Below are 27,317 nucleotides of genomic sequence, written 5' to 3'. Positions count from 1 at the left end.
AAAATCCAGAAGAGCATTTGGCCTCCCCCACAAGTCAGGCATTTTATCCCCATCACGCAGCGACACCTTCTACCCCAGCGCTAGGACTGACATTTCCTACAAAGGAAGGCTCTCAGGTAAAAAACAATCAGTGCATCACCCCCAGTTCCAGCAGGGCTCACCAACAATTTACCTCACTCTGTCTACAGCAAGCCATAGAGTTTAGAATCTAAATCAAGATGTTAGCAAAACAAAAACTTTCTTTTCACCCATGATCAGTTACAGGAAAACCTGAAACTCAAAACTACATTCCCTATTTCTAACAATCACTAACTGAGCGGTTACTTTTCTGGAAGGGGCTCTGGCTGTTACCAAGTGTCCAAAGCTGCCTCTGAAGCGAGGGGAGTTCTCACCAGCGTATCTAACCTTCCCAGCAAACCACTAACAGCCACTCAGCAGCAAGTGGGAGAGCAATATGCATCCCAATGCCATTGCAAAATCAATGTGGGAAGATGGGGGGGGGGGGGGGGGGGGGGAGGGGAAATCAAACCATTACCGACCCACCATTTTGGTAGTTCCATGGATACATTTAAAACAAACCAGAAAGAAACCCCCATATACAGACTTAAAAGTTCAGTACCACGTTCCGATGAACATCAGATACAAAGCAATTCTTCACGACAGACAACCGCAAGAACAGCTGCACCAGAATCCCTCTGACACAAGAACGCTCAGCATCGTTCTGAAGAACAGGATTTCCCCTTTATGTCCTCCCAGATTCTGGCAACCCACTGGTTTGAGATTATGAACTTACATCAGCTCCAGTGACCTCAAGAACACCCCCACTCCCCAAAAAACCCCCCCACCAAACAACAAACCCAAACTCCCAAACCTATCTAGCTGTAAAATAAAGTCATCCCAGGGTAACTGACCAGCAGTTAGCTTCAGGTAAAACGCACCGGAAAAAAAGATCCGTCCATGGGATTTCTTAGTGCACGGCTACTGTTGTAGCTCCTCAACTACTTGACTGAGCATCAAAACACACCTTGTAGCAATAATCTCAAAAACCACATGCTACTTCTGCAGGTCGATGCAGTTCCTGACATTACACCTTCCTCTTCCTCACGCGCTGCTTTTCACAGGAACGTTACCAGGTAAGTTACTGTTATTTTTGGAGACCTACAATAAATGAAAATAGCTCGTTAGTTCAAACAATATAATCCTGACCCCCCCCCTAAATATACACACTTCCATTTTAACGTTTGTGTCATTTCAGCCACCCACACTCTAAAGAAATCAGGTAATTACCTACACTTCACACCTACTCAATTCTTTTCCTTCAGTTATAAATCCACTGATTTATAACAGCTTTCTGCTCAAGGCTTGTCACCTCTGAAACCACATTCATTTGGTATCAAGTAAATACTAAAGCGTCACAAAGTTTTGCATCTGTTCCATTTCCTTTGTTTTAAGCTATGAAATAAAGTAATAACAAATGCCAGGAAAAGCCTCAAGAGGGAAAGAGGCAGGGCTGCACATCTTTACCACCTTCTCCGCAGGGCAACTTACTCCCCCCACTGGGAAGCCGTTACTACTGTGTGTTGTTAGCCATTAAGAAACCTTACTGAGAAAAGTCACTTAACGTAAATGTTTTCCTTCAATCAATCGGCAGACATCATTAAAGCGTTCAAACATACCACACTGCTATTCAGCAACAGAATGTCTTCTAAAAGGATCTCACCAAGCACAGTAGGAAAAAAACACAATAAGCAACACAAGTCAATCTTTATTGAAAACTGAAGTATTAATACATAACAATTCTTGTTACAATAAACGTGCTTTTAAGAATTTAAGTCTGAGCTCATCTACTCATTGAATTGCATAAAAAATAAAAAAGTATGAATTTTTCACAATTGAACTGGCTCAGAATGGAATCTCCACTCTTTGTGTTGATGCGATAGTTCAATGCAGGAGTGAGTGATGCCTTAAAACTTATTCTGGAAGACAACATTGACCTAAAATTAAAAAAAAGTACCAATACAACTGTTCGTAAGACAGTTTTAAAAAAAGTCCTAAAAAGGAAACCTGTGTCTACTTCATAACAAACATGGAGAACTATTACTGGGGCCTCTTGTACTTCCACTGCATGCACTCACTTTTTCAAATCTTAGACAGGAGGGCAGCCAATAATAGCATTACAATAAAAAAACCCCACTAACAAATCCATTCTACTTAAAACAAGTCTGTACAGCAGCCAGCTAAAAAAGCTTTCCCAGTTTGCCTGCTAAGTGCCCAAAACTCGCAACAGTTTAGAAAAGTCACGTTTGCTTTCTTGATGTTGAAACTTCAGAGCCCATAAATTGTTTATAGAGTATTTTTTAACATCACAAGTGGACCCGTACTACCTGTGGAATTCCGATGTTTCAGTGTTATATTCAACCCACACAAGAAAAGGTTTCCTTGTCCCCAGATAAGCACTGCTCCTCTTCCCTCTCTCTGCCTACAAAACACCGCATGTCCTCCCAGCGCCCCCGCAGAGGCACACACAGCCCGCCGAGAGCCCCCGCTGCTGCCGGGACCTCAGAGGAACCGGATTCCTGGTGAGACCCGGTGCACAAGACTCTCCTACCTTTGCTGCAGTTGTTCCTGCTCCCCGCCATTCTACCTCATCCAGTCCCAGGGTCTCTGCAGGAAGCTTAGAGTTGGTAAAACACAGGAATAGAAAGCTGATACTTATTAACAAGAACAATCTGAATGAGCTTAAATCTTTACATCTCTTGAACAGGTGCCCAAACACACCCGGAGGTGAGGATGACTGGATTGCTGTCAGCCCCGCGCACACGCTCGGGTCGGCCAGGGACACCCCTGCCGCTGGTGGCGGAGCCCCTCCGTGTCCTACCCGCTACCGCACACACGGCGTCCTGGGAAACTGCACGTACCTGCCGTCCAACAACCAACAACCGCAGCACCTCTCCTCTCTCCCGCAAGTTCCAGCTGAAGCTTCACTACTGTTCGTGCTCCTAAGATGGGAGGTTTCACATACACGGTATTTACTATGCTCTGGTATGAGTTTAAGCCTAGAGTTAAGTGGTGGTATCAGATTGCTGCGCTTACCTATTCAAGCAAAAGTATGTTCTAAACTCAAATGAACAGTGTATAATACTGTGCTTAAGCACTGGGGAGCGATTCCAAGTCAATTCTGACCATCTCTTGCTCAGATACCTTGAAGTGGCCTTACTACCCAAGCAGCAGTGAAGCCAGAATGCTCCATGTGAAGAGCAGTCAATGCTGAGTACCCTGGTATACAACTCTGTACCATGAACTATTCTCAAACAACACTAAGACATGGTGGTACTTAAGGGTGGTGGTGGTTTGGGGTTTTTTTTTCAGTGGATGAAGCAATATAAGGAAGGACTTCAACTAAAATAAAAGATTTTTTTCATCTACCACTGCATCTAAGCATTTAACTTGCATAGTACACACAAAAAGCTTTCTTGAGTAGCATTCCTGCACGTTCTCCTAGAAACTTCCATCAGATGGTTACAAGCATAAGCAAGATCTAGTAGTAGGTTCTCCATTTCCCTTCCTAGTGTTTCGTTAATAACCACCATACCACTGACTAGGGCTACACGTTTTTAGAGCCAATTATTAGCCTTTTTTTTTTTTTGCTGCTGCTACATTTAAAAGACATTTTCATCAGTTGTTACTGACATAGGGAATACCTCAGTTTTTAAAAAATACTTTATCTAAACTCAACACCTGAAATTTGAATTAAAAAAAAAAATCTTCCTTGGACTTCTCTTTGTTATTGCTGCAACAGTTATTTTCAGTTCCAGGTTTAAAGTAGTACTTTTTTCTTCTTAATCATATAAAGCTGCCATAAAAGTTTTGTTTTTTTGTATTTTTTTTTTTTTAAAGAGAAGCTTGATCTGAAATGTCTCTACTGCACTAGCTCTTTTCACCTGCTGAGGAGCTCTAGTGCAAACACATACTGCGTATTTATTTATAAAGGAATTCTAAATAGGGAATGTTATATAAAAAGCAGGAGAGAATGTTTCATTAAGACCCTCACTGTGTAAACGCCTATTTAACGATGTACAGTTTCCCCCGCCGCAGTTTTATATCCATGCTTTCTACTATTTGCAACAAAATACCATTAAGATAGTTATATATACACATATTCCCCCCGTCCCCCTGCACTGTGCTTTTGGTTACTTTCCATATCAACTAATGGAGACACGCTCCACCCTCCCAGCAGATTATAATCTATCAAAACTGGAAGGCGCAGTACCTTTGGACAAAGGTACAGTTCTCCCCTTGTGGATGAATCCCATAATGCAACTCAGAAAAAAAAGTGCTCAAGTAAGTGAGACTGCCTAAATGTTACAGAATATTATACAGAGACCAATTCCAAGATGACATTCAGGAATCTGAAGTCAGAGCAAATATATAGGAAGTCATATTCATTCCTTAACTATTTATCTATTGCAGCATTCATGAAAGTTCTCTCCTATGATTTTCCAAGCTTTAGTTTATTGGGTGATGAGACAGGAGACAGCAAAGCTTTGAGCTTGTTTTTTATAGCTTCTCCCCAGTAGAGCACTGTTTCAACCTCAGCTCTGTTAAAACCACGCTAAGACGACAAAATGTCAAACTCTACTAGCTAAAATGGACAAATGGCCTGTACTAATGTTCACTGTACTCTCTGGCACACCTGACTAATCAAAACTGCAAATTACCACACAAATGGAATTGTTCAACAGACTTGCAACAAAGCAGTACAAGTTCAAATAAGTTTGCCTGGGGTAATTTTCTGCTCCATAGAAAAACATATGGAAATCCCTAAGCTGCAGTTAAGTGCTCATGAGTAAGGTTTAAAGTACTTATTCCAAAAACATAGTTATATTCAAGGCATTAGAAATAAGGGGGCCATCCACTGACAGCGATTCATGCAAAATCAACCTAAACTTTATTAAACAAAAAAAAGAAGTACAAAATATGGAGAGTGCTTACTGTAAAAAATAAAGTTACTGAAGGCTCTAACCACCAACAAGTTATGAAGGTACAGAAGCCTCCCGCCAGGACAGAGTACTGTAATGGCAGCATTAAATCAGCACTGATGATACCCTGAAGTAGCTGCCAAACCCATATAGGAGCAGAACACCCCAAAACAAAGCGTAACTACATATACAACTTCAAAAAAAAAAAATCTACTTCTGAACGGAAGTTAACCTACAAGAACAATACAGCCTGATATACCTCTGTGTAAACGCTTAAAAGGGAACAACATTTTATAACCATTTACTGCATAATTTATTGCAGGCTGAATGTATCAAAAAAAATTCGCATCTTTCCGGAACTGTAAATCAAGCAGGTTCAAGAAAAACCTTGATTTTAATGTGCAATATTCAAATTTAAAAATTTAAAATCTCCCCCGTAACAATTTTGGTATACAAATGGGTTCGAAGGCTAGCCCTTTATCTCCACAGCATTTGCTTTGAGGTACTTTTTAAAAATTGAAGTTGCAAGAAAGAATATCAGAAATGACTCATTGCAATGAAATGCTAATCTGCAGTCAAGTCTTAATTTACGTGCTTCCAAGTGCAATTTAGGATGTAAAAAAAGAAAATACTACGAAAACATCAAAATGCTGTAACCAACAAATGGCTCCTACTTCAATTACAAATATTTTCAGGAAAAAAAACCCAACAGGTATTTGAAACCTCTGTATCCTGGCAGTCCTATTACAGCATATCCATAGCCCATACTGCAAGTAGCTAATAAGGAAATTGTGTTAAAATGATTTGTTCCCCTTTAACATACTCATCAGGCACACAAGCTTTCCTCAGAATAACATGCAGCTGAACTCCTGTTTGTTGTAGAAAGCCCTAGCATTTCTTAAGTTTCAGGAAAGCAAGCTGGATCAATTGCACATACATTTTCAACTGACTACAACATTCTTTAGGAAAAACAGCACGGATTTCCTGAACTGAGAACGAAAAGAAAGTGTTTTTCTATCAAGTCTGTGTGGCAGTCTCACTTTGACACATCTTGCATCATATGAAAGATAGTACTGGATAGTTATCTCCCCAGGACATGCAATTCATTACGCAGGTGATGTCACCTCCTACTATTCCCAAGAGCCAGTTTTGCCTCAAGGAAGTTTGCTCTACTTACTGGCACACACAGCATTACCTTTGTCATTTCATTCTGATCCTTAAGAAGGTCTGTATAACACTGAATCCATATAATGAAAATGAAAAGGCATGAAGTAAACTAATCGTGTGCGGGATTTCTACAGCTTGTCTGACTCGTTTTCCAGTCACTCCAAATTAATAGTTGAATTTGAAAAGAATACATCACTTAAATAAAAATATGCCCCTTTTGAACTGGCAACTCCATCAACCTGAAAAAGGCTGAAGCACTTATCTAATGTCTATTATGGTATTCTATAAAGAAACTCACTTTCATGATTCTACCTTTTAAGACCCTGCATACATTACAACAGTGCATTAGTGATACAAGTTGTAAAATACTTTTCGGTTCCTTTGGATTTGCATATGATGGTTTTTGCATCAGTCACTGCAGGTAGATTGAGCAAGCTTTGTTTTTGTGTTTTAACATGCATTCAACTAGATATGGATCAGAATAAATTTATACTCCCTTTTTATCATTATAATTAGCTAAAAAATTGCAAGACAGTCCACAAAACAGGATTTGCTTTAAGACTAACTGCTGGAGTTCCAAGATGTAAGATATGCAGCACTGGAAAATCTTCAGTGATCAGGAATTAGTAGTGTTTAGCCAAGTGTTGAAAGCATTCAGAAGAAAAGTCCTGGTTGGAGGCATGAGGGCTTCAGCACCAACTTTTAAACCTCAATTTCTTGATTGCATATCTCCCATCTTCAAACCTACGTTAAAAGGGGGAGGAAAAAGCAGGAAATTTTCTCAATTACGTGAGATACTATCCGAGTGTGGCAGAACATTCTAACGTTGCACGCACCACATCGATATGCACACACAACAGATGTTAACCACTAGGTAATGCTACCCTAGCACTTATCCAGTCCTATAGGCTTCTAGGTTAAGAGTTTACTACATTCATTTTCTTCTGCCATGTCAATTCCAGCTTAGGACAAAACTACTAGTGATGGCAAAGTAGAAGGTGCAATATTAAAAAGGTATTTTATGCTAAATGTAATTATCAGCAGTCATGAGTTTAGCCACAGCAAAACTCACTTTTTATACTCATGTAATATGATGCTCTTGGATGAAATACATAGTATAGTATCATATAGTACGTGAAACATTTCAGATCTGCAGACTGATATGTGGCATCACAGCAAAATGAGAAATGGCTGTTGCATTACTAACTCAAAGGGAATAGTCACCTGTCATCATAGAACTCTGGACTCTTAACAGCTGAAACAGAAATCCAGAGAAAGTTAACTTTGTCAAAAACTAAACAGACTAAAAGTGAAAATTTCTAGTTCAAGTTGGTCTCAAAAAGTCCTTATTGCAAATGAAACAGTTCTCAATTTATGCTAAAAAAAATCAGAAATAGAATTGAGGATCCCAAAAATATTAGGCTTCGTGTCAGTTTGACACAAATTACGCCCCCAAAATCCATCCCACCCTACAGCAGATTTCAAAATTAAACTCCTTTTCTTGAAACCCATGATCTAAATTTTGGTCCACGCTAGAAGTGATTTTTTCCTTGCTGACTGCATGAGGTATGAACTGATTGGTATTTACATGAAACAAAGTGAATATATGAAATCAACTCAAGGTTGTGTATTTGTTTCAGCACCTTGTGAGAAAAATTCACCCTCAGAGCAAGGCAAAACACTTACCTTGCCTAATATTTAGCCAATCAAAAGTAAGACTAAAGTTACACACATTGCTTCATTCAGGATTCGCGCTACTGCTGAATTCAGCAATTACCAATGAATCAAAAATCCTGAAAACATTTAGTCCCAGATGTATTTTAATAAGGCAAAGTTGAGGCTCTTTCTTTCATATTCAGCAATCATGAACCATGAAAATGATTCATGGTTTCTGAAGATACAGACCACTAAAGAAGTCCCACTAGGCTTCTCTCTTTAACAGCTATTACAGAAGCAATTAATTTTTGTGTCTTCTTACTCAATTAGAATACTGTAGAAGTACCACAGACTACTTACCTTCTGAAAAATCTCCCCAGTAAGAACCTCCAATGCTGTCATTTATAAGAAATATTAACTGCTTTTAATCTAAATCAGTAACTTACACTGACTGCCAGGATGATCACCACTGTGGGGGCACATAACTATAGGTTGGTGTTCCTGGAGCCCGGTATGTGGGCATAGTAACTGGATGAGGGGCTACTGGAGTTGGGGAATGAGTTGTCAACAAAGTACCTAGGATGAAGAGAACATTTTTTTCAGTAAGGACAAATTCTACTACAGAGGGGAAAAAAAAAAAAGTTAATTATAAAAACCATCACAGCTTGTTCATCTTCCAATTTAAAACCAGTATAATTTTGCACTCCAGCCCCAATCTTTCTTCAAACATTTATGCAAGGGGACCATTTTAATGTTTAGTCCAATGCACCCAAAGACACTCATTACTCAAAAATAGCTCTAGCAGAAAGCCTGCAACATAAGCATTACTCACTGCAAAACTTTTCCCACAGCAGGCTTAACAAGCCCTAAGAATACGTGATGGTACAGATATTTATTCTGATTTATCAGTCAAGTTTAGTTCTTGTTTGTATTACAGACTAAGGGGCTTCAGAAACAAACAGGCTGAGAAGGCAGGATCTTAACAGCATTACTCTACAGCACTTTGGAGAAAAAGTAACAAACACCTGGCATAAGCTTGCCCACATGCAAATCTCCAGCCAGCTCAGTTTGACACACAAATTATCTAGTTTTGAGATTCCTTAAACTAAATCATAAATTTCACAAGATAAAAAAACAGAATCTGAAGATGAGCAGCTCACGGCTCTTGGTTATTACTGAACTGAGCATCCTTTGAGTGAATGTGGACATTTCTTCACAAGTTAACACCCACTGAGTAACAAAGCATGACAGCCCCTCAGTAAATGCTCACAGATGACTCTAGATTATTGGTTAAACAACATTTTCTCCAAAACACTGCCACTAAAGGAGCGTGGCATTAGGAAGCAGACATCCCTAACCATTGTCTATGACACAGAAGACCTGCAGGTAGTGTAAACACATAAAATGTTTTATCTCAACATACAAAGAAGGTCAGTGATAGAGGGGTGGGCTGAGAACACTGCATCTCCCTCAGCCTGAAGAGGTTGCTGTTTTCAACCAGGCATAGAGAAATGTATTGAGAAGAGGAAGTCAGACTCTGGGTGAGATGACAAGCAAAGGATGCAAGAGGAAATGACATCCCATACAGATATGGTGAACTATTTTACTGTAATACTAGTATCAGAAAAGAGGGTGTGGTATCTCCATCCTCGGGTATAATCAAAATATCACCAAGTAAGTATGAAACCTGATCTAGCTGGACCCATTCTGAACTGCCAAGTACACTTCTGGCATCACATTTTTGCAATGCAGCTGTGTTGTCCCACACTGAAAGGAGAGCTTCATCGGAAAACACAAGGGTTCACATACCTGCTGACATTGCCATAGTAGTCCCAGCCACCATCCCCATTGTCACACCATTTCCTCTTGGCGGCGGAATCGGAGCAGGATACATGGTTGCTGGCATGCCGTTCGGCTGCACAACTGTGGTGTGGTGGATTACGTGGGGTGGTGCTGCATATAAAGGCTGTGTGTAGTAAGTGCCTTGCTGTTGGAGACAAAAGTAAATTAAGTAATTACAGTTATCTGTTGGGAAGCCTAATGATTTTATTTTATGATACATTCATGAACGACAACATAACTTTTCTAAAGATCCAATGCATTTACAGAGCAGATGCAAAAACATTCATTTCAATTATTTCAATTGTTTCCCTGGTAAACTTTTTAACGTTTAGCCCCTTTTAAACACATTTAGGATAACATTCAAAGCAGCTACCTTTGCAGAACTCCAGTGCTGACTACCTTCAGAAACAACAGCTCATCCTTCACTCGCTCCCCTTCCTTTCCTATCTTTTCTTACATTGAGAGAAGTTCTGTCATGGATTATTCTTTCACAACTTTTTATTCAGCTGCTTTTAGTTAAAGAACCAAAGGTTTTTCACAAATCCAAGTACACTAAGCAGACTAGATAAACATTGTTACATGCTTTTAATTCCCTTCAACTACCGTGTACATGCAAGGCAAGTTTCCTCCATGAAAGAAAGAGCGATAACTTTCCCCAAAATATCATATTTAGTGAACTGTCTTCATTTTATCCTTTCTAATAATTTTCAACAGTTTGCCTAGTATGAGACTAACTCCCTGAATCACAACCGAGACTTCCTAAAATTAAAAAAAAATATCAAAAAAACCCACACAAGTTTATGACAATTTTTGACAAAATGAAATCAGAATATGGTTTACAGCATCCAGCACACATTTTTAAAATTACCGAATGTAGTGTCTCTTCAAAGACTGAACACATTACCAGTTAAAGTGCTGAGTAACTGTCAGGCGAGAGTTAACACACGCACAGTCTGTAAATCACTATCAAAAATTCTTACTGTAGGCAACTAAATATTCTCTCCATCCACAAAGAAGTAAGTGATGTGAAGTTAAAGAGTTCAAGCAGATACTACAAAGTAAAAAAACTATCCAGGTTTTTTTTGTTTGGTCCATTTACCTGTGCATATGGATTCTGCTGTGGATAGGCACTTCGAACTGGGTACACAGCAGTCTGATAGGGATTCGGTGACGAAGAGTACGGCGGCACTGCTCCACTAGTGGGTGAACAAGATACTTTATATGGGGTGCCTGGTGTGTAACCTGAAACAAAGGTAAATCTGCATTAAAAACATGAAAAACAAGTGTCAGTACACTGCTTTCTAAGGTCAGGTGTAACGATTTCCAAATTCCTTAATCTTCATCAGAGTACTTAGTAGGCTAGTCTCAATATCCAAGCACAAGTTCTATCATTTACACAATACTGAGAACAGTTTGAAAGTAATAGTTGACTGTGTCAAGTAAGCATGAAAAGTTAAAGATATTATTTGCACAATTTTCTTTTTAAATCTATGGATAAGGAATAAAAAAAGTGGGTTTGGATTTTCATAGTGATGTCGTTAAATACTTGGATTCAGCATATTAGGCAGCTCCTACATAGCAGGATTTGGCACTTGTTAATATTGGCCTGATTCTCAATGCACCCCAAGTTGTACTGGCAAAACGGTAACGGTTAATTAACCTGCAGTTACCTTCTACCAATGATGATACAGCACAAGAACAACAATTTCAAAAGTCAGAATCATGTAAAGAGCTCCAGATGGATTTTCAGAGAACACAGATTCACAATTTGCAACCTCTACTTCAACTTACATTTATTCATATTTGTTTTCAGGCATTTTCTGAACTGACTGAAATAAATACAAAAGGCCATAGGCCTTTTTAACACAAGCACTGTAGAGATCACTGCAGCCACAAATTAAGACTTTGAAGGCACTTTAATATCTTTAAATCTTTTTGTGTATTACACACATAGATACACCCTTAACAATGACTTAAGAATTGTTTTTATAAATTACAGTAAGACTTCAGGTGCCATCAGAAAGAATTTTGCTTTCCTATTGCAAGGTCCCCCAAATCAGACTGCCTTGTAAATGTTGGGAACCATTCAATTTTACAGAGATAAGTAGCAACTGCTGGCTCAGACCCTGCCTGAAGACAGTTCTGCAATTTCTCCAGCCCTCGCTGGACAAGGTCTCAGGATAACAGAACAAGGGCTTGATGAGGCATGGAGGAGATCTATGAAGAGCAGCATTGCTGCTGCATGCCATACTCTCAAGATTGATGGCTTAATGGCCAGAGTGGCAATACCAATACCTTTGCAGCAGCACCCACCAGTAATGATATTCATGACCTATTCTGGAGAAAACATCAAGCCTGTGCTACACCCAAGAGATCCTGGGTCTCATGCAGGCCACACTGAGACAAACATCCACAGACACATTTTCTGTTTAGTTGGAATCGTACAAACGAGTACTAGGGCAGCACAAGGAAGAAAAAACCACTTGGTAATCATAGTAAAAAGTGAGACTATCAGAACAGAGATTAGGTTGACTTTAAAATCTGTCTAGAATGTGCTGACTTCAATACAGAGAACAGATCTGAAGCCATATAGCAGAGAGAACACTGGCATTTGTGTTGTGAAAGATCAGTCTGTGCAGACGGCATGACGACAGATGACCTTCATTCTTTTTGCAGAAGTCCGAGTTTCTTTCCAATTTCATTCCACCCTTCAAACAGAAAATTGTTATGTTAACGAAGAAATAGGCTTCCCATGGGGTTTTTTGGGGATGTATGTGGGTGTTTGGGTTTGTTTTTTTTTCCAAATAGAATTTATCGCCTTTAGACACTAAAGAAAGCTACCACAGCACTTACTCTGAACTAGTTTTTAGAACTCCTAAGTATCTGACTAATAGAGCATGGTGAGGAATAACTTCTACTTCTAGTACAAGGAGCTATTTGCATTGAAGAACTCCACTACAAAATGCTGAACATGAAGCACCACTACTGAACTACAACTATGCCCTCAGCAAGCCCTCTCATTCTAAAACCCCACTGATAGGGCTGCACAGTAATTTAAATTTCATCCTTGCAAAGTGGTACATCTGTACAAGAGGTATTCTGCTTTCCCATTTAAATTTTTCCTCCCTTACAGGGAGCAAAGACCTTAAAGTAAACCACGTTGTTACTGAAAAACACAGAAATTTAAGAAAAATACTTGTAGGTACCAGAAGGTACCCTTCCTGAACAGCAGTGGCATGGCACATTCAAATACTGCTGTGTGATGTGAATTTACAAAAGCTTTGATTCTACAAACAAGCAGTTACATCAGAAAAGTTAAAAAACCATCCCAGTTGGTAGGATGAAGTACGTCAAGTTATCTGCCTGAATTAGAAGATCTGGGCATTTTGAACTTTTGTTCGTAGCTTAAAGAGTAGCTAAAGCTTGAAGCTATTCTTAGTTCTGAAACAGAAGTTTATTTTCTATTCAACAGCAATAGAGACTAGTTGTACTAGCTTTAAAAAGAATCAAGGACATTCCAAGATGGTATACGACTTCTATATATCTTTACTCCTTTTTAACAGAAAAGTGAAAAATATATTACTCTAACCTTGTTATATAGTGTGAAATATATTCCAAGATTAATCAATGCAAACTGATTTTACAATGAGATTAAGTCAAACAAGTCAACATTCTTCCCTAGAAACCATAACCTTTTATTACAACGTTAACGGACATGAAGGAGAAAATGCAATCAACTGGGTAAAAACATCAGTCTCATGATCTGGCAAATTGATTACGTGCAACTTATGTTCATCTTCCTGCAACAGCATTCACAAATTGCAACCAGTAATAAAACCAAAAATACCTTTCAGTTATCTGATCCTTAGATTAAAAACTACAGCTACTCCTCAGCACAGCTGCAGGAATCCTGACGATACGTACACTGAAGCACAGAAGGCAGAGACATCACCAAGGCAAATCTCACCCGTGAAACTGAAGGCTTATTAGTAATACAAGCCAATAATCAGATCCCAGATAGGGTCTGGATTCCCATGCTAAGACTTACACCCCTGATGGGAACTACTCTCCCTTGAACACCCCTCTCGAAAAGTTAAGCAACCCAGTGCAAATGCAGGCTGGTGCCCCTAGATAGGATTCCTGCACAGAGGCAATACCCTATCAAAGGACAGATATATTTTTTTTCTTTTTTAATTACTGGAACTTTATAATATCCATCCGTTTCCCTATCTAGAATTCAAGACCAAAGACAAGCCAAAATCAGCTCTGCGCTTGCTATGCCTCTAAGCAGCAAACCGAACAGACACACGGGCCGTACCTGTTTGTACAACTAGAATACTCCACAGTTCCAAGGAAAGCTACACACTTTTAATAGGTTCTGAAGGCAAACATTTTAGATGACTTACACTCTCGCCTCAGTAATTGCTGCCACACCCTTTTAAGAGTCTCCTGGTAGTTAATGACACACCATACATTGCAAACATTGAACTTCAATACTGCAAGCAGACTTTCACAACCTAAGCTTCCCAATTTCAATCAGCATCTTTTCCTATCTCCACAAGTTACACACAGGCATTTGGGACAAATTTGGTTATGTGCCACAAGTATCTCTGAAATGCTGACATAATACATGCAAGTGAAAGTTCCTGAAGACAGCCCAAATCTACATTAACAAAGCAATGTAAGGAATTCCTTCACATACAAAATAACCACAGGGAGAGTACTATTCTATCAGGTGTATGTTCCTGGTTTAAGTAGAAATCAAATGCTATGAGTTTCTGTTTGGTTTCAAGCATTACCATACAAAAATAATCTTTTATTTGTGGAAGCAGACCTACATGAAAACAACTTAGGCGAGTGCTTCCATTTCTCGTGCCTGTTTCACCATGTCCCTTTTCCTAAGCACATGACAGTCCCTTTCTCACATACAAGTGCAGTTACCTCAACCCTCCTCCAGTATCTACTACGGGCAAACCGCTTTCACCCAGCAACCAGGCTTTCCAGACAATTAGTTTGTGCAAGACAATTTTAAGGGCAGAAAGAAGGCAGCAAACTGAACTTGGTAAGATACAATTTAAGGAAAGGATGAAAAAGAATAATTTTGAAGACAACCGAGAAAAACAGGAATCTGGAAACAACCAGTAGGATGCAAAGCAAGCGGATTCACGAAGGAAGCAGTGAAGGGAAACATGATGCAAATCCTCAAGCCTGAAATATAGAAACAACAGCTAAAAACTCAGATTCTCCTTTCTCTGTAGGTGAAAGCAGTATGACTGAAGACAAGATTATACTCTTTTTAATTTATCAGATGATTCCTTATGAGTCATATTCAAAGTAACGTAAAACTTATCCCACAGTTTAAGTGTTATTTGTAAGCCTCTACAGCTTTTCTTCTTTCTTGGTTCTAACAACTTCCAAAATTCAGGTTACTGCTTTGACACACCTATTACACGTACCTGTCTGGAAGGTAGGATTTGCTCCAGGATACATATTAGGGGAATAGGCAGGAGCAGCCGCTGCATAGCCCATTGGGAAGCCAGCTAGAAAAAAGAATATGTCAAAGTTATTTTCTAGACCGACTGAACAGTCTAACCAGACTTCACTCTCAAAGATTCTCACTGCGCATCTTTTGATTGAGATAAGCTAACAATCAGCCTCCAATCACACCTCCTCAACTAAAACACTGGGCTTCAATTCTCCCAAGCCACCTGAAGCTGAAAGCCAGATGAAGGGAACAGCTTAAGTAGTGACAAGTGCCATTCTCCCTTACATCCCTGTTTCAGCAAATCCCAAAAGTTGGTTAAGTAACACTTCAGTCAGTGGGGCAACAAAGTTGTGCGCAACTATCCAACCCCCCCCTCTCGCCCCTGACTTGTTCTGACACCGATTAAAGTGTTGGTGAACAAGACCTGATGTACATAAAATATTTATCTGAACAAAAGGGACTTTTTCACAGAAATAGATCCCTGAAAGTCAGTGACCGACTCTTCAGATCAGAGATACCCCAAGCAAAGAGTACAAAGCAACACTGAGTAGTCCAAAACATTTGTTGCATTTGACACAGATTTGTTACTGCACTCAGGCATCAGACAAGCTCACCAGTTCCAGGCACGTACTATCACAGTTAACAGTAACAAGTGGTTCACTGAGGGATCGACAAACGGGTAGGTAAACACTTCTACACCAGAATACAAGAACCACTGTGGCTGAACTAACATCACGATATATTGGTCTCCAACATAAGGCATAAAACAGTATTAAAAAAAGCTAGTTACTTGAAAGATACAAAGTTTGTTTAGATTGTAGTAAGTGAAATATCTGTATTAATCATAGTTGTTAATTTTCCCAGGAACTTCTTTACATTTTTCCAAACTGTAAAAACGATTAATGTCTGTATTTAGAAAGACAGAGTTACTACCACATTTTGTTATCAACATATAAAGATTCCAATTCTCCAGAAAAAAGGGAATTACTATTTGTATATTCATTGTCAGGCTTAAAGTTGCTAAGTTGTAAACTGCTATTCAAATTTGAAGGATTTCTATTTTGCTATAAATCCCAGAGTCTTTAGCCATTACTCCTAATAATAAAAATTCCTTAGCTCAGGACTGTATATGCTAACCTAGTTTTTAAAGTACTCTGTAAACATATCAAGTGACATACACTTGCCACTGCTATTAGGTGGTCAGCATGGGTAAGACTAAGAAAAGCATTAAGCTTAAAAATCAAAGGTAAAAACAACATATCCAATACAAAACTTTTCAGAGTGTATATAGCTCTTAAGTTTTCAAATTCACAAGCTGCTAGCGAAAAACTTTAGTGAAGCTTTACACCTTACTCAAAGTGACTGCACACATGCAACATTATATATTGTATACATTTTCAGTCCTCTTTTGTTTCTTCATAGGTTTAACTCCACAGTAGAGCACCCTGAGCTGCTCAGGAAACAAGTCATTTATGAAAAACAACTACAAGAAGCAGTAGTTTTAACTTCTACACAGAACTTTCATCTATATGAGATTATTCGGCTGTGGCACCCTTGCTACTGTAAACCCCTCCAACAACCTCAAATGGGCGTAGTGTAACATAAACAGCTATTAAGTATGCAACAGCTTTAGAAACAGTGCCTTTACATAATACATCCCACCTAGCGATATGTTCATTACTTTCTATCGCCATGCAACCCATGTGAATTCAGTGACTCTGAACGGAGAATCTGTAGCTTTTGAACTAGGAGAGGCAAAGAAGGGAGACTTTGTAATGCAACAGTTTTACGAAATCCTAAAATACAAATCTACTTTTCATTTTAGAGAATGTGTTTTGTGTTTATGCCATGACCTTTAAGCCTGAACCAGGTGGGTCAGCAAACAATCTCTAACAGTGTAAATCTGAAGACCTTACTAATAAGGGTTACAGTTGTGTAAACAGACTGACTGTTTTAAGGAAGAATTTTGGGTGATCAACTTGTAGCATGACATTTATGGCACTTCTATAGCAATTCTACTTCAATTCCATGTATTTTAATTATACTAATTTACAACCAAGTGAAAACTAGCAAATACTGAATTATGTAAGTACTGTATATGTAGTCTAATATGTATAACAGAATAAAAGATTAGAAGTTGTAATGTTGTTTAAACTGCTGTTCATCAATCTACAATAGTGCATCTTCCTAAGTAAATTAAGGTACCACTTAGTTTAATATAAACAAGCGCTTCAATGCAATGTGTAAATGGATATAAGTGCAAATGAAACAGTTTAACATAAATCTGTTTTTAGAAAATGATTAGAGATAAAAATACAGTTATATTTAAATAATTCATAACAATCCATATCTAATGCCAAAGAAAGCCCTGAAAAAGCAAATATTATGAATATAACTGCACTGCAACTTATATTGATTAGTAAACCACTGCTGCTCACCTTATTATAAAATTACCGTAGTCCATATAACTACAGACAGTTACAAAGAATAAAAGAAAAAAACACGCAGGACCTTATGGTTACATAGCATCAGCTTTACAATTTATTACTGCACCATTTCAGTCACTCAATTGACTTAAAAACATCGCAACACAGTCTGTCTTTTCCCCTTATAAATACTGTAGAAATCAAGAAAGATACCCTGGTTTGAGGAAAAATTAAAAGTACCTGAAAAGCAAAAATAAAAAGTAAAAGGTTTTTGAGACTATCAAGTCAACAGTAAAGAAAATTCATTTAAGCACCAGTTTTTAAATAAAGAAACAGAGAAAAGTGGAAGAGGAAGACAGGAACTCCAGTATGCTACCTAAGCTGATAAATGAATTTTTAAACTGTAAATACTAGTAGGAAAATACAGTACAGCTACAGAGAATATGAACAGTAGCAACGCAGAATGATTTCTAGCTCCCAACACAGACATCAACTAGATCACAAAACAGCCTCCGCGTAAAAAGCTACAAAAGTGTAATTGCTTATGACACATAAAATCTGAGCTGAAAGACCCTTTGGCCTCTCCCTGGATGGAGTAATTCCCTTACCCCACAGATATCAGGGTGGGAGGGGGAAAGTGCAGCAAGACATACTGCTTGAAGTGCCTCACAGAGGCACACAGCCCTTCTCTTCAGCCTCCCTGGTAAGTTCTATCCAAATCTAACTACTACCTTATCCAACTTTTGAATTATGGGGACACCAGAAATGAAGCCTGCTCGCAAACACATTAGGAGATGAGGGGGAAAAAAAAACCCTGGTGGAAAACCTGAAGACAAATGAGAAGCAGAAAAAGCAAGAAATGCATTTAATTTCTTTTTTAAACACATTTTTTGGCCATTTGCTTGGTCCCACCTTTCATGCCATGCTTCAGGCAGTCATAAAACAGATAGCATGAAGAAGAATTAAGAGGATAGAAAGGTTAACAGCGCCAGCCAACTAGCAGCAGAAATAGACTGACTCCTCTTCCTTCAGGGCATAATTATTAGAGCTCCTAAAATAAGCTGCTTTGGAAGAGATACTGGAGTTAGAAATATAACAGAACAACTAACACCACTCTTAAAACATCATTCTTTACATTTTAAAAAAAACCCACCCAAATCCCCAAACAGATTACCATACATGAAGACCTTCATAATTGACTATTTCTCCTTGATTATACAGATCAATGTAATTGAAACTCATTTAAAAAAAAAAAAAAGTTACTTACCTGGATAACCAATTCCTTTGGCATTTGCATAGGGAACCCCAGAAGATCCAGGGCTATACACAGGATTCATGATTTCAGTAACTAAATCAGGAGGAGAAAAAAAGAAAAAGAAAAAAGTATTTACTTGAGCATAGGGAAAGCTTGAGATCTCAACAACTGAACTGGAAATGGGGGAAAGTATAATCAGAAGAAAAAGTAACAGAGGAAAAAGCAGCAATTCCACTGCTCATCAACACTAAAACTGTAGCTAAAAGCAAGACAGAGTAGCTGTAGAAGTAAGTTTCAAAGCATCACAAGTCTCAATCACCTAGAGAATGTGTCAGGAATTAAAACATTCCTTGTTGCAGAGCATGTTTTCAAAATATTTCCATCCCTAAGAGCTCCCCCATGGTGTGCAAATCTATAATCCACTGCAGGAGTCCACCTGTGTTGGACTTCTCCCCCCATGTCATCTTTCAATCACTTAGCATTTATCTACCATCTCATCAATCTTTGTTTCTTCCCAGTTCTTTCGTGAAGCATCTAGCCAAGGGATGCAAATACTGCCAGTCTACTACTGCTCACATTTCAAGCCTGGGATTCCAGTCCTTTACCAGCACTAAATTCATCAACCATCAACAGCCCAAGTATTGCAGAACTAAGTGGCAAAAGACTTTCTGTATTAGACAACTAGCTCACATTTGTTTAGTTGCTGCCAAGTTCTTCAGAGCCTATGACAAGCCGACAGTTGGGTCCAGTCATTTCTGAATTACGTATTCACACACCAGAAAGGCACCTACAGCTAGCATCACAGGCAGGAATAAAACCAAATACATCTTTAAAAAACATCTTATATATAAACACCAAGGAAAATAAAACTGCACTGAGGATGCTTCTCAAGCTTTTCTAGTACACCTATGTACTTCTAGGAATCACAGCTCACAAGCAAGCTTTCCATGTGCCTCTTACACAGTACCATTCACAACTACTTTTCTAGTATTTTAGAAAACACGCCCCCCCGCCCCCCCCCCTTTATTTTCAATTATCTTGTTTTCTTCATTTATTTACAGATCTACCACTTCTCTTCCTGCAGCTGCCCATTTCTGACAACAGCCTCTGACAGCAGAACAGGAGGGCACACTATGAAACCAGACTTTCCTATTAACTGTTAATATCTGATACTTGAGTCACTTCCTCTTCCACCGCTTGAGATGCTGTCTTTCTTTAAATGAACAGTGTGTTAAACAGTTTAACAGAATTTTGTAAATAAAGTTTATGAAGCAAGAAGAGACATCATTAATCACGCGCTACTTCAGCTACAGAATACATTATGGCAGGAACCCGAGTTAAGTTTATCAGTATAGCTGCATCAATAAACTTATGTTAAGTGACTGTATAAAGCATAAGTAGTTTGCTTTTGAAGTAACACTAAATTCAGCTGTACGTCAAGTTTTAGCAGTGCCTAGTACACAGCAGAAGAACCATTTGTGCACAATTAAGAAGTCAGAAAGTGTATCATCAGATTTCATAAAACACTCAAACTCTGTGTAAGAGAAATAAGATTCACCAGTTTCTTGGACTTCCCCACACACACTTATAACACTAACTTAACTAGAACTGCTTTTATTTTTTCCATTTTCATACTTGGATTACGTATCAAGACAAGAATGAGTTAAAAACAAACAACTTGCCATTTACATTGCTTAGGATGAAAAAAGTTCCCCAGAGCAATGTTTTAATCACCTGACCAACATTTAAAAAAGCAGTTTGACACAAATCTCTTTGGAAATGTTCTACAGCAAACTAGTTGTCTTCAAGTATAAAGCAGTATTTTCCACTGAAGCCCCGTAGAGTTTTAGTAGCATTAACTCTGCTGTGCCATAACCAACAGGCATATTTCGCAGGACTAGCATTTCACTCACTGTAGCAAGACTGTTCTTTTCCCCTGTACTTTCTTCTGTGTATCCTCCTTCCTAAAGAAGGACTTACTTACTTGAAAACTTCCAGTCTGCTGCCTTAGCATCTCCCTGCATTTCCTTCTCATTTGCAACTCTGCTCCTCTTTCAGTGTTGATTTTGTCACATTTTGTCTCTAAACTTACAAAACCCGTAAGAGGTTCAAGCTTCACTTCAGTCTCAGCAAGCATTTCCAAGTTGTGGGGGGGTCTTAAGGGAGGTGGATATAGCCTTCCACTCAAATGTAAGCAGCACTCTCCCACACCCCCATACCCCTACACATACTCTGCTGCTCCTTGCCGTCCCTACAGCAATTAGGAGGAAAGAAGAGCCTGTAACCCTCTCACCGTTCTGAATGGCAACAAGAAGAAAGAAAAAAACAAACAGTAAGAGCATTCTGTGAATATCTGGGTAAAACATAAAGAATATAAAACCACCCTCCAACTATTAGAAGTGTTACTAGTCGGTGACTGCAGAATAACACAAGGACATACATTCTGGGAGATGACAAACAGAAGACATACAAAGCTGAAAAGGTACAGAAGATGAATAGAAAAGGTCAGATAACTCATCAGACAATCTCAAAGGAAGTGCAGATCAAGAGACAGGAATTCCACTCCAGTAAGGGGAAAAAAAACCACCTATGGCACTGGGAGCCTGCCAGCTGCCTCTTACTGGAAACAACGTCAACTTCCACTTCAAATGCATCCATACGTCGAAACTGGGAGTGTGTACACAGACACATACTAATTCAACTTTGGTTGAACAGGTATGCACTTTCACACTACAGCTTTCACCACTGAAATACAAGTAGAAATCCACCAGCCTACAATAAGTGCTTACAGTTTTTATAATGCAGGCAAAACTTCAGATCACTTCTAACTGAAAATAACTATTTTCAGGTCTTCTCTGAAGGACCCAGCATGTGGAAGTATAATTATATAGTATTACGCAGTGGTTGCAATCATCCCACTCTTACAATAATTTTACTTGGAAGGGCATCTGTTATATTGAAATATGGAAACTTGCAGTCCACTTCCCTGTAACACTTAAAGTCCACATCAAACGCTAGGGAAACTAGTACGAAGCAAACCCAAAGAACCGTGGCTTTCAACCTTTTTGTTGGCATCCCCTCCAAAGCATTCTCATGTTAATGTATATGTAAATAAGTGTCTACTGTGCATCATCTGTATATAAATTGCACAGTCAACTGTATATAAATTACAGCCAACTAATTCTTTCAGCTGAAATTAAGGTAATCATCCTTATTAAAGATACTCTGATTAAAGACTATGCAAGCATGCTTGGGAAGTGCAAATGCTTCACCTTTCATTCTTGCCAAAGCCAAACAATAAAACTCAAGTTTTGATCAAGCTTGTTAAATCTCACCTTGGTACAGATACCAGGACAATCCATGTTTCAGGAAGCTGAGCACAAAGGCCAGCCACTGCTAACGCTGAAGCTCCAGCATTCCAAATTGGATGCTCTTTTGCACATAGCTTTTCCTGATGCACTCAGAACAAGCATGTTTCTATGAAATTCTGCTTTTAAAAATAATTTTACAGAGATACATGCAAAAACCCACATATCAATGCAAATACTGTAAATCAATCTCCATATTCCTTAGTAAGAAATACATCTGTTAAAATTTATTTTCAAAGGTGTGTGGAAACACTATCAGAACCAGATCTACTGAATGCCACTTTGTGCCCACTTGATGACAATTCCATCACAAGAGCTGGGGAAGAATCTCCAAGTACCTTGCCTAAAGCACACTACTGCGGTCCACTAATGCTTTTGTTCTTGGAACTTAAGCAGATTCACACTAAGTCATTATAGTATTTAACATCTGTCCATCCTGTAATACTTTCAGAATGTCATTTGCTATGAAACTGTACAAACTACCCAGTTTCCACTTACGTACAATTCCTTAATTACCACCTTAGTAATGTTCTACATTTTACCCTTTTGATTTCCAGTTGAAGCTTAATGAAAGTAAAATACAATTCCTATATGCCTGGTAATTTGTAATGTAAAAATATAGTTTCCTCTCCTAAGCAACAAAGGAAATAATTCAGGACACTTCAGTTCTTCAAATAACCAACAACGGTTAAAGTCCTAGCTGCATTACATTCTATTAAAACTTCAGCCACCAAAATAGGCCCTTTGATGCAAATCCTAGGCCAAACAGCAGGCCCTCGTCACAATTATTTTCGAAAAGGGGGCTCCTATCAGCAGGCATTCAAGACTTCATGAAGTCTAAGACAACACATATCACACTGCATTGGTATTTGCAGGTAGTACATGCTTCATTTCTTCCATTCATCCACAAAAAAGGTCACCAAATTTTACAAGGAAGCAAGTATTGGCCCTGTTCAGAACAGGGCATGGTTTTTTTGGGAGTTTGCAACTGAAGCCAGCTGGAATCAATGCTTACACACAACTGCCACACTTCTGGCAAGCGGTCCCACTCCCTGTGCTGGGACAGCACTGCACTCTGACCCCTCAAGTAAGTTAGATCAGCTAAGTCGGTTGGCAGAATTCTGTGTTTTCCTGGAGTTTTTTCAGCAGAGGGTTGCTATATTTTCTTTGTCCCAGCTTGAGAGAGCCGAGACTCATCACCAAATGGCTAAGATAGCACCAGTACCAATGCAAGTAAGGCAGCATGAATGGAGAGTGGCAGTACAGACTGAGGTTGCAGAACCACAGCCTGGAAAAGGACAGTTAATAACTTTGCCCAAAGTTCATGCAAAATAAAATACAAAGCTGGAAACATCATTCACATGCAAGTCTTCCTCCCCTGCTCCAGTTACAAGATGTTCTTCTCATAAAAAAGAAAGAATGAGATGCCTGCAATCACCCTTCTATATTTTGTGTGTATGCAATTTTTCAAGACTACAAAGGAATAGAGCAGTTTAGACTTCTTAATCCTTTCTAATGAATACAATTCTCATCTCTAAGCCTATTCTACTTGCTGTTTGTTGTTATGTTTTTTTTGGTGCTGAAATACACAACACTACTTGTACCCAGTATTAGTAAGGATAGAGACACTGTGATCATATATTAAAGAATCCACATAATAAGTTCTATGTCATTCACAAACAGAAAACCCACACCAAAAATGTAATACTAAGACCCTGCTTGTAAATCAACTTCATTTGTACGTTAGTGGCGTTACTCTATTCTTGCTAAAACTCCAGAACATTACCGAAACCTTTCTTCTCCAAACACCCACTATCTATGGAAAAATTAAACAAATGGCCCAGCATTTCTCAGTCTACGATTCCTGTTGGTGGTACTGCACAAGGGGATAAAAGTTGTCAGCTCCTCTCCCTGCAGCACAGCAAAATATTCAATTCCTCATCGTAAAAATCTTAGAAGCCTGCCTATTGCCAAATTCAGGGGAAGTTCATCAACTCTGAGAAGGGGGATCAAACTGGAAGAATAAAACCTTACAATGTGAAGGAATGACATTTACAACTTCTTAGTTAAATCTTGAAGCTCTGCTTCTTTGTAAATTCTTACCCTGCAAAGCGTTTTTTCATTAAGTTCATTTTTAGTTTATTCCACCTTGACTTTTGAAACAAGATGAAACTGTTACAAGTTCCAAATCGAGAAAGAATCTCCAAAAGCCTCTTAATTCCTCCTGCTTTTTAACCTGAAAGCTAAGGCGTGTAATTACTACCCCAAACATACAGGTTGGGAAGCGTGCGTTATACAAGCATGGAAGTTTTATGACACTAACAATTATATATCCTACTGTAAAATCACATTAGAGCAGACAGAAAGTCTAGTCAAATTAGATTAACATGCACACTACTACTGAACATTTAAGAACCAGTTAAGGCCAGCTCTTCTCATGCTGAGCACTGCATACCGGTGTACCTCCCCTTAGCTAAAAACCTAACTTTTTACGTTTCTGGGAGCCCAGATTTCACGATGTGCCTGGTGTGTATGGTTTGGCTCCAAACGTTCTAGAAAAGCGCTGAAAGGCCGGTTCGCACCGAGCCTTTTTGTCTCACAACTGCTCCTATAAGCTATGGACGACTAAAATGTTATTCCTTCCACCAGCTGACAGACACAAAGGTAACAGGGCAGGTACAACGCGCCGCAGCTTACCCACGCTATTTAATTAAAAATCCAGCCGGCCGATGCCCTCCCGACGCTGTACCCGGTTTTTAGGAAGTTATCCCCAGCACCTCCAGCCTACACCAGCGAGGCGGCACTACGGCCGTGCCCCGCACGCAACCCACCGCACGGCTGACCGAGCTCCCGCCCGCCGCAGAGCAGGGCCCCGGGCCGGCCCGCACGCCGCTGCGGGGCCGCCGCTCCCCCCGCAGCCGGCCCGTCACCTGCCGCCCTCCCCAGGCCGCTCCAGGCACCTGTTACGGGGCGCTGCGAGCCCCCGAGGGCCGCTGGCTGCCCCGCCTGGCGGAGCTGCCCCGGCCCCGGCGCTGCCCGCGGCCCCCGCACCGCCCCCCGGGGTGGCGCCGCCGCCGAGGGACTCGCCCGGGCGCCTGAGGGGGCGGCGGGGCGGCGCGGCCCTGCCGAGGGGCCGGCGGCGGCGCAGGCCGCGGCGGAGGCGCGGGGCCCGGGCTCCCTTACATAACGGGCCGGCGCGGCGGGGGGAAGGAGCGGCCCCGGAAGCCGGCGCCACCCGCGGCACCTCGCACTCACCGGGCTGCGGCGCTTCGTGGTGGCGGCCCGGCCGTCGCTGGCTGTCTCGCTGCGTGCGTGCGGCTGTGCGGCTGTGCGCGCCTGTACGCGGGTGCGGGAGGCGGCGGGCGGGGCGGGGCGGCGGGCGGGGCCGGGCGGGCGGGCGCTGCGCGGGGCGGAGGGGGGGGAGGGGCGGGGGCAGTGGCCGCCGGGCGACTCCGGCTGCTCCGCGCCCGGCCGCACCGAACAACTGCGCACCGACCAGCGGCCGACGTCACTTCCGCGGGGGAGGGGGCGCGCGCCCTCGGCCGAGGGGGCGGAAGCCGCCGTCACGTGCACGGAAGCCCGCGGGCGCTGCCCCCCCACCCCGTGGCACGTGACCCTGTCGCCGTCGGCGGGGAGCGCGGGGGGATTGTCCGCCCGCCTGAGGGGTCGGGCCGCGTCGGAGGGAGCCCGGGCTTCGTCCGGCCCCGGGGGGGAGCGCCTGGGCCCGGGCTCTCCCGGCTGCGCGTCCCCGGCGCCCACGGACCCGGTGCCGGGCACCCCGCGGGGCTCGGCCTCCTCGCACTTTGCCCAGAAACCGCCTGGAGAACCGATGGCCGGGGGCGGCCGGCGGGGCAGGCCCCGCCGCGGGCCGGGGGCGGGGGGCCCGGGCCAGGCCCCCGTGCAGTAGCTGCTGTGTAGTGAGAAAGGCCGGGCCCCTCGGGCTGCACCTGCGGAGGGACGGGGAGATCCGGGGAAGGGGGAGATCCACCCATACTGGGACCGGGCAGGCAAAGAAGAGCTGTCAGACAGCACCTCCGAGAGTGCCTGTGGCTGTGTGAGGCACCTGGACAGGTGGTGCTGTGAATGCAGTAACTCCTCATGAAAAGTTTCACTTTTTCTGTAGTTTTTCTGTGCTCGGAGCAGGGAAACCCATCAGAGTTCTCTAGAAATTGGAACTGTCCCAAACTCAGTATAAAACTGAAACATGAGCAAGCCAGCCTAAAGGGGGTTTATCTGTTTAGGTTGGGGAGCCTCCCTCCACCTTTCCACTTGCAGGTGGAAGCCAACCTGGCAGCTCAGACCTCACGGGACCTCTTCGGGTTATGATTTGTTCCTCGGACAAAACATTCAGACTTCTCATCTTACAAGATCTAGAACTTACCTTCTTAGGTAAAGCACTAAGTATCTGCAGAGGATGGGACACAATAGCAACGTGTGAATTTTGCCCAGAGACTGTGGACATTACTGAACACACAGCACAGACCAAAGTGCCAGCCACACAGCAATCATACTGCTCGTCCTTAAAAAACATGACACGTGAAGCTGCACACACTTGTGGTAAAGGCCAAGACAAGACAATACTTGGCGCTGTCCAACAACTGTTAAGGAAACGTAACTTTGCAAGTACATGCAGGCAGCCTGAACAGAGAGGGTCTGTCCTGAGAAGGCTGTACAAACGGTGCCATTAGCTCAGAGGTGCTCCTGAGGTGCTCCTGACAGGCACCGTGACTAATGCCACCAAAGGGTGAACTGCCAGCATGGCAACAAATATATTATTAATTAGCTGAGGCTGCACCTGAATGCCTAAGCCAGCGTGCTGCTGGAGGGTGATACTGGTATTAAACCCAACAAACCACAACAGGTAGGAGGCAAATGGCCCAGCACCGCACCTCTAGTGAGGAGCTGGTGGTGGTGCACTGCAGGGGGATCTGAGCAGCAGCCCTGGTGTTGTTAACAAACCTACAGTCGGGACAGACAAATGTGGTGGGTAAACCAACAACTCCTACGACAGTAAAAGATAGCAGATCAGCTTCTTCTTGAAGAAGGTCTCCAGTACAACGCGCTGAGCCCTGGCCCATACACAGCCTGCAGAAATGGGCCTGGCATCCATAGGGTTACATGACCTTACAGGGTGCCGCG

General features: G+C 41.3%; 1 protein-coding gene across 3 annotated transcripts; it reads right to left on the bottom strand.

Annotated features, from left to right (window-relative positions):
- Nucleotides 1–1,745: 1,745 nt before the first annotated feature.
- FAM168B (family with sequence similarity 168 member B) lies at nt 1,746–25,588 on the bottom strand. 3 transcript variants are annotated; one of them, XM_055723290.1, is made up of 7 exons: nt 25,434–25,588; nt 18,823–18,903; nt 15,101–15,184; nt 10,744–10,886; nt 9,612–9,789; nt 8,249–8,378; nt 1,746–6,890 (listed from the first exon to the last, which is right to left on the bottom strand). In XM_055723290.1, the coding sequence occupies exons 2-6, from the start codon at nt 18,890–18,892 to the stop codon at nt 8,266–8,268; spliced, it is 588 nt and encodes a 195-aa protein (XP_055579265.1). In that variant the 5' UTR covers nt 18,893–18,903; nt 25,434–25,588; the 3' UTR covers nt 1,746–6,890; nt 8,249–8,265. The 3 variants fall into 3 exon arrangements, with proteins under 3 accessions (XP_055579265.1, XP_005441733.1, XP_055579264.1); XM_005441676.4 differs by lacking the exon at nt 25,434–25,588 and adding an exon at nt 24,876–25,013; XM_055723289.1 differs by lacking the exon at nt 25,434–25,588 and adding an exon at nt 12,304–12,352 and having other exon boundaries at nt 18,823–18,867.
- Between the last annotated feature and the right edge of the window lie 1,729 nt (nt 25,589–27,317).

Source organism: Falco cherrug, chromosome 11, assembly GCF_023634085.1.
Source record: "Falco cherrug isolate bFalChe1 chromosome 11, bFalChe1.pri, whole genome shotgun sequence".
NCBI lineage: Eukaryota > Metazoa > Chordata > Aves > Falconiformes > Falconidae > Falco > Falco cherrug.
Note: the sequence above shows the minus strand (reverse complement) of the source record. Positions and strands in the feature narration are given on the sequence as shown.

Excerpts from the sequence above, each read along its gene's own strand:
- FAM168B (XM_055723289.1), bottom strand. The coding sequence starts at position 18,852 with ATGCAAATGCCAAAGGAATTGGTTATCCAG. Across the intron at positions 15,185-18,822 it reads CAAAGGAATTGGTTATCCAG|CTGGCTTCCCAATGGGCTAT; the intron begins GTAAGTAACTTT and ends TCTTTTTTCTAG. Across the intron at positions 10,887-12,303 it reads CTTCTGCAAAAAGAATGAAG|GTTACACACCAGGCACCCCA; the intron begins GTCATCTGTCGT and ends CCTTTGTTTCAG.